Genomic DNA, 13,455 nt, shown 5'->3' with positions numbered 1-13,455 from the left:
TTACTGTGAAGGTTTTTAACAAAGACGTGATTGCACTTCACGGAGAGACGAAACATCACTGCAGCTGTACCAATCACCAACACCGCAAAAGGCGTCCACATTATAAAAAACAGTTTGAATACCATGTTTTACAGACACACAACTTGGTATTTACAAATCCACTTTTAATATAGTTGGTTTTACTTATAATCTTGGATCTATCTGTTATTACTTAAAGTATATGTTATTTTGAATGAATAACTAAAGAAAAAATTTTCCTTTACAGGCAATACCGAGGAATTTATTCGAGAACACCAGCTAAATGATTACCGTAAAGTTGTGCTGTCATTTGGTCATGTGATGTTTTTGGTACAGCTGGTTGTTAGGAGAGATCCTAGAACACCTGACGGCAACAACCATCTAGTGATGCATACAGACTGGCAGCGTATCATGGATGAAACGGGAATATCTGTGGGGAAAAAGCTGAGGTTTAAGATAGTCGAAGGAAAAAGTGTAAGAGGAGATAAAATACACTTTGAAGTTTGTTGACATGATCTTTGAACACCTTTTCAGCCTTGTATAATTTATGTTTTAGTTGACATGTTTGATGGACAAATTTCTTGTTTGGAAACTAACTTAGGAATGAAGTTATGTAGTCTTAGTATATACTTTCAAAACTGTGGTTTTACCTTTTTATATTTTTTAAGTAAAAATTACTATATTTTGCATCTAAACATCACTATTTTCCATTACATTTCCCGGTCACTCAACAAAAAGAAATATAACACTCAAAATTAATAAAATAGTATACAAATTGGAATTACAAATAACAGTGTTTTAAAACTGCTCCTACCAAAGGGACAAACTCAACATCTGTTTCGCTAAACTTTGCAAACCAAAACATCTGTTGAAGACAACCACTGTTAAAAGAAAAGTCTGTTACTTAAACGAAACAACCTCAGCACATGAGGCAAACAAACTCTGCTGATGAACCGATAGGTCTGTTAACACAAAGACTGCTGAAGCAAAAGTCTGCTAAAGAGAAGCTCTGCTGATGAAGCAAAATGGATAATGAACCTAAGTTCTGTTGTGCACCAACAGATATTAGACAATTCAACAAAAGATCTATAATATAAGATCTTTAACAGATGATGATCAACAGCTCATAAGGTCTGTTGAAGCACGCTATAACAGTGCTTAACCTTTAACAGATCTTTAACAGTGCTTAAGGGTTAACAAATGTTAGCACGTTATAACACGCTATAACCTCTGCTGATGAAGCAAAATGTATGATGAACCTAAGTTATGCTATGCACCAACAGATATTACACAATTGAACAAAAGATTTATAATATAAGATGTTTAACGGATGATGATCAACAACTCATATAGTCTGTTGAAGCACCCTATAACAGTGCTTAACCTTTAACAGATCTTTAACACTACTTAGGGGTTAACAGATGTTAGCACACTATAACAGTGCTTAGCCTCTAACATATGTTAATGTATCTCAGACCCCAACAGTTTTCCGACTAAACAATTGATTAAATTTTCATTCATCAATCTTACAATAATATACAACCCTACTACTTATCCAGTCCATCAATATCACCAAACATGTATAATAAAGGTTAACCTTACTTGATATTCAACCAATAGACATTACATAACATATTCATCATTGTAGGCATTACAAACAAAACTTTTAACCATAGTTTGTTAAAACAACAGTTAACAGACATAAATAAAAACCACAAGGATTCTTCAAAAATAAGTGGTTTCTACTTATCTCTCATAACAATTGTTTTTTCATAAGAATCTAATTGTTAACTGATGTCTGTCGTTAAGGACATGCAAAAACCAACTAAACCAGTAGATAGGGTAAGTCGGATATCGAACCAGAGGAGGATTGTGGAAAGTGTATAATGCTCAGTATTTATTAACTACTATTGAAAAAATAAAACTCAGTTTTTGGATTTGATTGGTTATCTAAAAATTACGAACTAAAAGTGAGATTTAAATCAATAGAAAGAACAATGGTTCCTCCAGATTTCAGGTATTATAGCTAGATTCAATTATGTGTTTAATCGAAACACTCACATAGACATAAGTGTTTAAACCTAATTCATCAATTGTGATAACCAACGACTAAGTACTCCGGTCAATACATAACGGGAGGTTATCGAATGATTATCAATTACAATTTACAAACCCTAACCCCATGTCAAATATATCCCAATTACTAGAACTCTCGGGAACTGAATGCTTAGAAATTAAGGTTTAAATAAACGCAATTGTTTACAACCAATAAATCAAATCAAATCAAATCAAGGTGAAAAGCATCGAATGCTTAGATCACCAAGTTAAATGATTGTCACAAACACATAAAATTGTCTAACTTACAAAACCCTCCATCCGGAGGAAACCACTAGCAGATTAGCCGCTCATGACGGTGAGATGATCTTCCTTGCTTCTCAGCCGATCCCCTGTCTACTACTGCCGTCGAGATGTCCTTCTTTTATGTCGTCGATGTTGAGTTGTGGACCCAAACTAATCCCCTCTGGCCTCTCTCTATTCGGCCCACTATCTCTATTGTTAGCCCAATATTAGAATAATATTGTGTTTCTTAAACTTTCCGAAGTCTGCCGCCAAAACATATGTTGATGATGCCCTCTTTTGTCATGTTGACTTATTATTAAAACTCACGTGAATATGCTTCTTCCCATGTATCCAACATAATCCTGCTGTGGACTCCTTCAATTAATTATGCCAGCCGCCATAAGTCCAGCCCACATGTGCACGTCTTGCATGGGTCAAAAGCCCAAGAATAATGATAATATGCCTCACATGTGCGTCCAATATATGTCGCCTCCAATTAATTCCCCTAAGTTGCACGTGCCTCTCTTTTCTTCTCTATTGCCGCCCAAGTAATGATTATGATGATGGAATCTTGTTGATTTCTTGTTCCTGTGATGACTGCCTTCATGTTGGCGGCCCACCTTCAAGTCCATGTGATTTAGGATTTCTAGCCCATTAAATGCCATCCATCAAAACGTATGCGCTGCCATTATATCTACCGTAAGCTACTGTTACGGATCGTAGCTTACGATCCGTATCTTCTGTCCACTTGTTGATTCCTGACCGTAGGTTACGTTTACTTGTTGTGACTCCACTAAAGGCTTGATTTCAACTTTCATTTAGTTACTCACAAGCTCCTAGACTTTATTCTCTCCTATATCTTGTGTTCTTTGAGCTTCAACGCTATCTCTTTGACTTGAAACATATACCGAATAATGTAATATGTCTTGACTTCCATCCACGGTCGTTCCGGTTCATCACTAACCACTCCAACTTTACTGGTTTAAGCCGACTAACCTGTAAAACCACAAACTCTCATAGTTACTATATTCGAAACATATAATCGCATAAACCGCATTAAATCACACAAGATAATACTTTTAAGGCTCGTGTTTCAGACTCCCCATCATTAACCTTAGTCAAGCTTCTTCCGGGTTCTTCTCACATTAGTGGATAGCTCACCAACGTTGGCAACATCAGCATCTTGAGCCATCTGCTTTCCATTGGGACTTGATCCAGAATCCTTTTCAACTTCAACGACTGAAGAGTCGGTCGTAACAGAGACAGCGTCCTTCCAACAGATCACAAAACAACTATTGATCTCATTTAATAAAATAATGAACTCTTTTTAAATGTACTAAACATACTTTAAAAATAAATACTCACCCTTGAAGTTCGTTCAGCAGACACCTGAGAAGAGTCTGAAAGGTTAACGTCTTTAACGTCAGCTACCTCTTGAGTAACCTAAAGGATCATAATATATGATATCATATAAAAAGTACACAATCCAGTGTTTAAAACTCAAAAGAAAAATAAATAGATTGAAAGAGTAATTTTATATGCTACCTCATCAGTATTTTCATCACCATTACCATATCCACCAACCAACTCAGCAATTATTACTGGATCCTCAGTTGTTTTTTGCACAGTATAAACAGGATAGTCATTTTTAAGATTGAACTCTGAAACATCAATCTTAAAAGCAGCATTCTTATCAACCAATCGATATATCTCATGAGGGAATCCAGTATCATTGGCCTTAACCTGCCTCTCTCTTATGTCACTCGTCGCTAATCCAAGAAGCTTCTGAACATATCTATCAAACATAACAAAAGAAACACTACCACTCTCATCCTGAACCCGCACTTGCACCTTGAACCTGAAATATACACAACTAACCAAGTAAACTGCAAAACTATATTCAAATATGAGTCTTAGAATGTTACTTATATAAATATAACTCTAAATAATCATCATTGCTTACTTTGTGGTGATCGATGTACATTTAGTATGACATCTGATACAAACCAAAGAAGTCGCAGGCAATCGAAGAATATCATCTGAAACATTCTCAACATTCTGCAAGTATTTACTTTTACCCATCACCTTCTTGAAACACTTACGACAGGCAGCATAAAACCAACCATACTCTTCTTGCACAATCTTAATTGTCGCAACCACAACACAAGACATTTCCTGTAAAAACACAACACACTTCCTGTAAAAACACGCAGGTGACAAACCAAACAAATAACCAAACTATATACAAAGAAGTGAAACCTCTTCTATCTCGCTAATCTCATCAACATGTTTCTTCACACCTTCAGTTACAAATTCTTTATGTAATGGAAAAATACTCTGAGACGATAGTATCGTCTGAGAAGTAGAACTACTCCCTTGTCCAAACTTCAATATATGCCTTTTGAATACCACAAATGATTAGAATTAGTATGCAAATGACATGAAACCAAGTATTTGACTTTTCCATCTATATATAATAGAAATTATATTAAGAATTACCTCCTCCTTAGCTCATCAACTTCATCAATTTCTTGATTCAGAAAAATTCGTGTTGCAAACTTGTCACTTTGAACAGTATATTCACCTACACGGAAAAGTATATAGATATTTAATGTATACCTGTCTTTATATTGCCAGAAATAAACAGTATAGTTATGATTTGCAGAAAGTAACAAAAATACCTTTCCATTCCTTACACTTTCCATGCTGTATAACAACCATCACATGCTCATGAGGTGGGATTTTAGAAATGAAGTCCTTAATCTGCAGAGCATAACCATTCCACACAGTACACCGCAAAACCTTACCACTACATGAAAAGAATATTCATATCAAAACAACATTGAATGAATAAAAACAGAAAATAAATCAGGAAAACTATAACATTTATTAAAGTAGCAAATGGTTTCAATTTCAGTACTATATTCACTAAGAATAAACTGTAGACCTCATTTATTACCATGATTCAGCATTACATACAAACAATATAAACCTCATTTATTACCATTACATGATCCCACATTAAATATAAACATTCTTCCTCTTATTTATTAACATCATTAAATACATTATATGATCACTACATGACTGAACATATAAACAACAACTTACTCCAAATCTTCAATGTCGAAATTCATCTTCTTAGTCTCCTTTGGAGGTCGATCAAATATTTCAAGATCTCCACAAGAAATCACAGATCCAGCAACATCTACATGAACACATTATACAAGAATATAAGTAAAACTCTCTAGTATTATACAAGTAAGACATGATTACAAAAATATACATTACCAACACTCAAAGCGTTTCACGCCTCTCCTTGAAGAATATCTTCATAAGCTCTGAAATTGAAACCATACTCAACACCTTGCCAATCTCTCACACGAGTAACAGTTGTGCATCTATAAAAGTTGATTTTATAAGGCTGCACTACTACTTTATATAAATCTTTATTTTCACCAACACCAAACTTCGAAAGAATCACAACAGCATCTTCTTGCAGCTGTCCATCAAAAACAGGTATCAGATGACTCTTAATACCTCCTTGAATCTTAGCACCCTGAAGAACATTTAAAGAAATTATGTTCTTAGCATACAAGACTACATTTTCTAAAATAAAACGGAAAAACAGAGATATAAATTACCTTCTCATCAATGAAGATGATCTCCATTTTGTAACCCTGATTCCATTTTCGTATAATTCTCGCCTTCATGTTCCACATATCCTTAGCAAGATTCAAATTGTTAACAAAACTAAGATTATTACTGTCAACTGATATTGACATGCTTCTAATTCGGAATTCGGGTTGTGATTAAATTTCAAATTTCAAAATCAGAGAAGATGAAAGCGTGATGAAATATGAAGAGGGAAATGAGAAGAAAAGCCTTATATAAGAAGGATGATTGACAGGAGTTTGAATCTAAGTAATATGCATTAATTGCTAATTATTTATTCCCATGCATATTCCAATTTGAATTTCCCGGTAATTAGCGTTAAACATCTGCTGATCTAAAAGTATTACGGAAGATAACAACATCTGCTGCTGCTAAGTATACATTTGCCAAAGGAACCAGCTGCTACTTTCTCGTAGATGGGCAGTGGTTGCCCTTTAGAATGTGGGCCAGACCTTTAAAATTTGAAAATACACAAGGCAGTGGTTTGATGTAGGCCAACTTTGAATTTTAAACTCTTTTAATATTAGGCTTTATGATGTAATAATGAGATAAGAAAAACCTTGTTGGACACCCTCTCCTGCTGACACATCAGCTTTTCTTATGTCACTTGGATTTCTTCTTTATAGATATAGATAAGTTGTTTTTGGGGTGTTTGGACTAACTTTATATAACTCAATAAGTACTTACTGAGATGGAATCCAAACACCCCCTTTAGTCTTGGTCTACATCCTTTTGGGTCTTTCTTTCCCTCCAAGCCAACAAGCATTCGCTACTCCCTTGATAAATCATCCATCCTCTCCAGTTCTCCACTCAACATTTTTCTTAACATCTCGCTGCTTGATTTCATCCACAGGTATGTAATCTTCATACGCACATTCAACGATCTACACATCAATCATTTGTCAACCCTATTTCAGATCCAATTTGAGTAGCCATCGTTTAGTGTTTCTCGTAATCTATACAATTCATTATACACAATCACTGTTTAATAATTTACAGTTACGGTTACTCGATGCATGATTTTTGAAATTAGGGTTCGTTAGAGACATGACTGTGAAATTAGGGTTTAATTTAGGCTATTAGATTGATTGATTTATTAATTATAATAATTATAATCACGCGTTTTAATCTGCAGATATGGGAGACAGTCAGTACTCGTTCTCGCTTACTACTTTCAGGTATGATTGAATGTATATGCTAATGATTTGCATTGTTACTGTTATGGTTTGGTTCAAATATTGTAAAATTTGTTTGTATTGTGCTCACATATATGTAGGAAAGCTTATCTGATGTTACTGTGTTACTTGTTATATGCAGTCCTTCTGGAAAGCTTGTTCAGATTGAACATGCCCTCACAGCTGTTGGCTCTGGTCAAACTTCATTGGGGATTAAAGGTAACTGATTAGTTTTTTTTTTCCCAGTTATGTTGTTTATGTATAAGGATATTATGTTGACAAAAAGGTGAGACTAAATTAAATGGAATGAACCCATGCAAAGCAGACTGTGCCCGAACGTGCCATACCCTTCCTTTTCATGATGTTCATGACATGTTGTCATGCTTTTTTGAGTTCTTCATATTCACTTCTGCATTTTCTTAATTAAGTTTTACTTTGTTTGGGTAATTAAGAGTATTAGTGGGTTTGTGGAGTGTTATTTTCTTTTGTGACTTCCTGTCTTGTAGGCTATATAAAAGCCATAGTAACTTGGTTAATGTATGCAGATTATGAATTCAAAAAATTCCTTGAAACTCTAGACTACTTCTGTTATTCTTTTTGTTCCATCTTCGATACACATCAAGACTTGATGTGTATGAAAGAGGAACGGAAAAAAGAAAATAGAAGTAGTCGAGAGTTTCGAAGGATTCTTAGAATTCATAATCTGCATATATTAACCAAGTTACTATGGCTTTAATATGGCCAACAAGAAAGGAAACAACACAAGAAAATAATACCCCGGAGGCCACTAATACTCTTAATTACTGAACACTAAACATGAATCGAGGAAATGTAGAAGTAAATATGCAAAGTCATAAATGCATGGGAACATGTCATGGGGGAAGGGCATGGCACGTATCATCATAGTGCACTAGGATTGATTGTTGTTTGGTTATTGGTTGTTTTATAATTGTTACCAAGTTACCGAACATTATGGTATGGGTTTCTACTGTGACAGTTGTTACTTTTGCCTATTTCGATTTGTTAATCTACTCTTACATTTTGAATTGGTTATTGATTTATTGCAGCTTCTAACGGAGTTGTAATTGCAACCGAAAAGAAGCTCCCATCCATTTTAGTCGATGAGACATCGGTAAGTACGGATTGTATGTTTAAAACTATAGGTGTTAATAATGGCATTCTAATTTGCAGCAAAATATTATTTTAATCACTTTGTGCAATGATCATACATAAGCTTCTCTATTTGTTGACATACTTGTATTTGGATTATGTCTACTATAATGAAGACGAAAGCGGACATAAGAAGAAGCATAATTGTTTAGTAGGTTTTGGACCCTCTGATTAAGTAGGCATCTTAAACTATTTGGATAGGTTCCACATATATGTATGTATGCTAGATATCATTAAAGCAGTATCACTTTTTTTATTTAGTAAAGCTAGACATGCAATACAGATACTTGCTTCTGAAATTTGTTTTTTTTTTGGTCTTAGGTGCAAAAGATCCAGATTTTGACTCCTAATATTGGAGTTGTTTACAGGTAAGATTTCAAACACTTGTCAGGTTACGCATTTTAGTTTCAGACGTCGATATAGTTCTTATTTACATTCTCGCGTGCAGTGGGATGGGGCCGGATTCGCGTGTTCTGGTCAGGAAGAGCAGAAAGCAGGCAGAGCAGTACAATCTACTATACAAAGTACCCCTCACCTTTATTGTTTTCAAACTTACATGATTCGACTTTCTAGTAGTTTGTATTTCCAGTTGTATTGTGTTTTTGGATAAATGGATAATCTGCAGCAGCTTGTAATTTTTTTGGTGTAATATTTGCAGGAACCGATCCCTGTTACCCAACTTGTAAGGGAAACTGCTGCCGTTATGCAAGAATTTACTCAATCAGGGTATGTTTATTCAACAACTCTGCTTTCTGCTCCAAGCAAACATTTTTCAAAACTATTATTTGTATATGGTTTTAGTTGTCCTTTTATTCTGGATAACTACTTTTACATGGTGGCCAAGTAATACAGACTTCTAACTTATGTTTCTTCGTCTAGTGGTGTAAGGCCTTTTGGCGTTTCACTCCTTGTTGCTGGTTATGATGACAAAGGTCCCCAACTATATCAGGTATATAATATGCTTTTAAAATTTCTATTTCTATGTTTTGTTGAACATAAACATCGGTTATAAAGGCTAAGCGTACATGCATTTTGTGTAGGTGGATCCCTCAGGTTCGTATTTCTCTTGGAAAGCCTCGGCCATGGGAAAGAACGTATCTAATGCAAAGACGTTTCTTGAAAAGAGGCATGTTATTATTATTATAGACCGAATTTGGATTCTGTTTTTTATAATTGTGATCTGTAATTTATCATATGATTTTTTTTTTCATTATGTACACCGAATTCGTCTGAAAGCTTGTCTTAAGAATGCTGATGTTGCTTGTAGGTACACTGATGATATGGAGCTTGAGGATGCGATACATACCGCTATTTTAACATTGAAGGAGGGGTAAAAATCTTGCTTTAAAAGTTTTTGATTGTCGTTTGTTTTATCAGTGTGCCAGTGATATGACGTGATTTATGTTGGTACTTTGCACAACTAGAGCGTTTTTGTAAATTTAGGGTTGCAAACGTACCAAAAACGTTCATCGAACAGTTCGTGAACCGTTTGGCGGGAAGTTCGTTTGTGTTCGTTCGCTTATTAAACAAATGAACACGAACGAAATTTCGTTTGTTTAGTTAAATGAACGAACAGATGCCACATTCGTTCATTTATGTTCGTGAACGTTCGGTAACGTGCTCGTTTATGTTCCATAGTTCATTAGTGTTTTTACTTTTTGTATTTTATTTAAATAATTCTAAATTCCGACCAATAAAATATTTAATAAGTGTTGGTGTATTATATATTCTGTTCATGAACGCTTGTTTTTGTTCGTTTGTTTCCATTTGTGCTTATGAACATTAGCCTGTGTTCATCAACGTTCGTTGCCTAAAATTGACAAACGAACACGTTCATTTCCTTAACAAACGAACACGAAACATAAACCTCGTTCGGTAAGTGTTCATGAACAGTTCGTGAACGCATATTTTTTAACAAACAAACACGAACAAGGTCTTGTTCGTGTTCGTTCGGTTTGCTTGCAGCCCCATTTGTAATGTTTTTATCTTGTGTATCAGATTTGAAGGACAAATTTCTGGCAAAAACATCGAGATTGGAGTTATCGAGGCTGACCGAACATTCAGGCAAGTTCACGAGTATTATTACATAGTTGGATGTGAAAATGTGAATAACTATGACTGCATTGTTTGATAAACAGTTTGTAATAACTAATAAGTGTGTTCCTTTGTTTCAGAGTCCTGACTGCAGCGCAAATTGAAGACTACCTTCAAGAGGTGGAGTAGTTGTAATATGTTCTATTATCGGGGCTTTACGTTTCCTTAAATCTGATGAACTAAGTTGCAATGATTTCAGTTATGTACTTGTTTAAGAATCTTCCGAGAACCAATGTGCTGAAAGAACCTATTTATGTGCTTGAAATTGAACATCTCTTGGTTATTATCTGTCTTTTGGCCAGTGAACAAACATGACTGCATATGCTGATACCAGTATTAAATGTTTTCAACTTTAAAAACCCTTATTCCAACCCCAGATGGCCATATCTAACAAATTAAAGTTGTAGCTTTCAGAGTAAGGGGATGTTTGGTAGCCTTCTTAACTCGGTCAGAGGTAGAGTGCGTGTGGTTCATCAAAAAGGCAATTCTCAGTTCATAGAGCCTCTTAATGGGTACATTTTAGAAAAATGCTGACCGATTTAGAGGCTACCTCTTAGTCGCTCAGCACAGGGTTGCCAAAAAGCCCCAAAAGTTCTTTCAGTAACGTACGGAATTGTAGTCTTTGGATGAACTGTGGCTTTGTGTTGCGGCAAACATTGCGGCAAAGATTTTGTTTTATCGGTTATGCATCGCAAGAGCATGTGCAAAGTAAAATAAATAAATAAAAGATGTGAGTTTGTCACAAGAGAATAACATATCATGTTTCAGAGTGTGTTCAAATTGTCAATTAACAATAGGAAATAGGTGGGTTTTTTTTATTTCCAGATTCTTTGGATGAACTGTGGCTTTGTGTTGCGGCAAAGATTTTGTTTTATCGGTTATGCATTGCAAGAGCATGTGCAAAGTAAAAGAAATAAATAAAAGATGCGAGTTTGTCACAAGAGAATAACAGATCATGTTTTAGAGTGTTCAAATTGTCAATTAACAATAGGAAATAGGTGAGGGTTTTTTTTTTTTTTTTTTTTTTTTTAATTTCCAGGAGTTCCTAAACTCTGCAAACTTTTTGATCGTGGATGATGATCGGAAGCGATACCTGAAGGAGGTGACCATGGGTAATGATCGATTGGTCTAGTTGTTTCAAATTACTAAGGTGAAATGATCATTTAATAAACAAATGCTAAAACTATGACAGTGATATTAGACAAAAAGTGTACAGGTGGAGCGAACCGTAAGGACTAAAATTGTAATCGCTCAAACCTAAGGACGAAAGCAGGAATTTCAACTTATCATAGGCGCAATTCGCATAACTACTCTAAACTATTTAACTTCATTAGGTTGGGTGGTATGGTTTAAAACTCCCATGTTAATTAACGCGTCACGTAAGCGGGGGGCTTTAACGTTAACTAGCATAGTGTGGTTTAACACGGTGTAGCTAAAGGTGAAAAAATGAAAATCTGATTGGCTAGCTCAAGAATAAAAAAAAAAAATGAAAACAAAACAAAAAGAAAAAGAGGAAATCACCGGTAACGCTGGCCAGTGGTTTGGCGGAGGGGATGATAGTGCCGCCCTTTGGCGTCATTGGATGGCGTAGGGGTATCATTGGCTGATGTGGAGGTGAGGCATGAGGCGTACGCCCACACCACCCAACCTTAGTACTGGTGATCAATACCTGAGCAAAATGTTGGGACCATAAGTGTCCTCTTCGAAAACTTAAAACCAAAATCGTATTTAAAGCTCTAGCTAACCTATAACATTTTTAACGTGACAAAAATACCATTAAACAAGAAGACTACCAAGGCTTTAGAAAAGCAATACAAGTTACAATTAGAAATAGAAGAGCAACACAATTCTAACCAAGCCAAACTACTTAAATTAGCTCTATTTCTAAACCAGTTAAATGAAAAGGCTTAATCTTATCCACCGTCTTTAAAGGCAGGACAACAAATACCATTCCTAAAGAGTAAAATGTTAAGCACATAAAGTTAACTCTAAATTAGAAGAATATATAAAATATTAAAAGCACAAACGTGAAATTGCCGGATTTACTGGTATTTGCAGCATCAAGTGGTGGAAGGCTTGCATTTTTCTTGGGAGATGCAAGTTCAACTCCCACTTGAGCCAAACGGGTTTATTGGTAATTTCACTGTCGTGCCTACAGGCGGGTGGGTTACCGGGTTTTCCCCGGAATTGGTGGTAGACTCGGGTTACTCTCGGAGTACTCCGTTTGGTTCAATGAGTGCCCTGAAAATGATCAGAATTGATTACATTGACCATTAAAAAAATTGTATTTGCAGCATCTGTTGACCATTAAAAAAATTGTATTTGCAGCATCAGTTGGATCATGATAATATCACTGGACATTAGGCATGACGTAAGCAGATCATCATGTTTGCTTAAGAAAAAAACTAACAACATTAAATGTGAGCATTCAAGTTGTTGCGACAACTTTATCATCTATCATGAAAATTAAGTACTAGTATTCAATTTATAGTACAATTATATAAAATAATGCTCTGTAAATTTTTGTTTTTGTTTGTGATCAGTTCTTTCATCTTTATCTAGATAAAAAAAAAAATCTGGTCAGCATGAACTATGTTATATGAACTAGTTGAATGCCCCACCCGTGTTGCGGGGCGTCAAACCGAAAATTTCTTAGTTTCATAACATGCACGCATGTATTTAAATTACTTATGCATACTACTTATAAAACGATCTATAAAAAAATCGAGTCAACCAATTAAATCAAAACACTATCATACTTTTCCTAAAAAAAAAACCAAAACGATGGCAAACCTTTAATTTTGAGTTGGGGGCAAATAGTAATTTGTCAGAAAGAACCAATGAGCGAGTGCTAGACACCTGATTGACACAAAAGTTAAATTGAGTCAACGAAGTAAAATAAAAACTACTATAGTTTTGAAAAAAAAAAAAAAAAACTAAAGCAATGGCAAGACCACAAATTTTAACTTGGGGCAAAATTGAT

General features: G+C 35.1%; 2 protein-coding genes and 1 long non-coding RNA gene across 3 annotated transcripts; 1 reads left to right on the top strand and 2 right to left on the bottom strand.

Moving 5' to 3' along the window:
- Positions 1–3,626: 3,626 nt before the first annotated feature.
- Positions 3,627–3,986, bottom strand: LOC118483938. The gene is made up of 3 exons (XR_004872465.1): positions 3,904–3,986; positions 3,724–3,801; positions 3,627–3,650 (listed from the first exon to the last, which is right to left on the bottom strand). It is a non-coding gene; the product is annotated as an uncharacterized LOC118483938 (long non-coding RNA).
- A 20-nt stretch (positions 3,987–4,006) lies between these two features.
- Positions 4,007–5,715, bottom strand: LOC110888190 (replication protein A 70 kDa DNA-binding subunit A-like). The gene is made up of 8 exons (XM_035979876.1): positions 5,670–5,715; positions 5,470–5,566; positions 5,040–5,167; positions 4,858–4,942; positions 4,618–4,756; positions 4,322–4,533; positions 4,106–4,216; positions 4,007–4,019 (listed from the first exon to the last, which is right to left on the bottom strand). The coding sequence occupies exons 1-8, from the start codon at positions 5,713–5,715 to the stop codon at positions 4,007–4,009; spliced, it is 831 nt and encodes a 276-aa protein (XP_035835769.1).
- A 1,015-nt stretch (positions 5,716–6,730) lies between these two features.
- Positions 6,731–10,760, top strand: LOC110890155 (proteasome subunit alpha type-2-A). Its single transcript, XM_022137727.2, has 12 exons — positions 6,731–6,886; positions 7,169–7,211; positions 7,351–7,427; positions 8,276–8,340; positions 8,700–8,746; positions 8,827–8,902; positions 9,037–9,104; positions 9,258–9,327; positions 9,419–9,504; positions 9,646–9,708; positions 10,377–10,442; positions 10,553–10,760. Exons 2-12 carry the CDS (start codon positions 7,171–7,173, stop codon positions 10,599–10,601), a joined length of 708 nt encoding a protein of 235 aa, XP_021993419.1. The 5' UTR covers positions 6,731–6,886; positions 7,169–7,170; the 3' UTR covers positions 10,602–10,760.
- The last annotated feature ends 2,695 nt before the right edge of the window (positions 10,761–13,455 follow it).

The sequence above is a fragment of the Helianthus annuus genome, chromosome 11 (assembly GCF_002127325.2).
Source record: "Helianthus annuus cultivar XRQ/B chromosome 11, HanXRQr2.0-SUNRISE, whole genome shotgun sequence".
In the NCBI taxonomy this organism is placed as follows: Eukaryota; Viridiplantae; Streptophyta; class Magnoliopsida; order Asterales; family Asteraceae; genus Helianthus; species Helianthus annuus.
The sequence above is the reverse complement of the archived record's forward strand: the minus strand, read 5'-3'. Positions and strand labels throughout refer to the sequence as shown.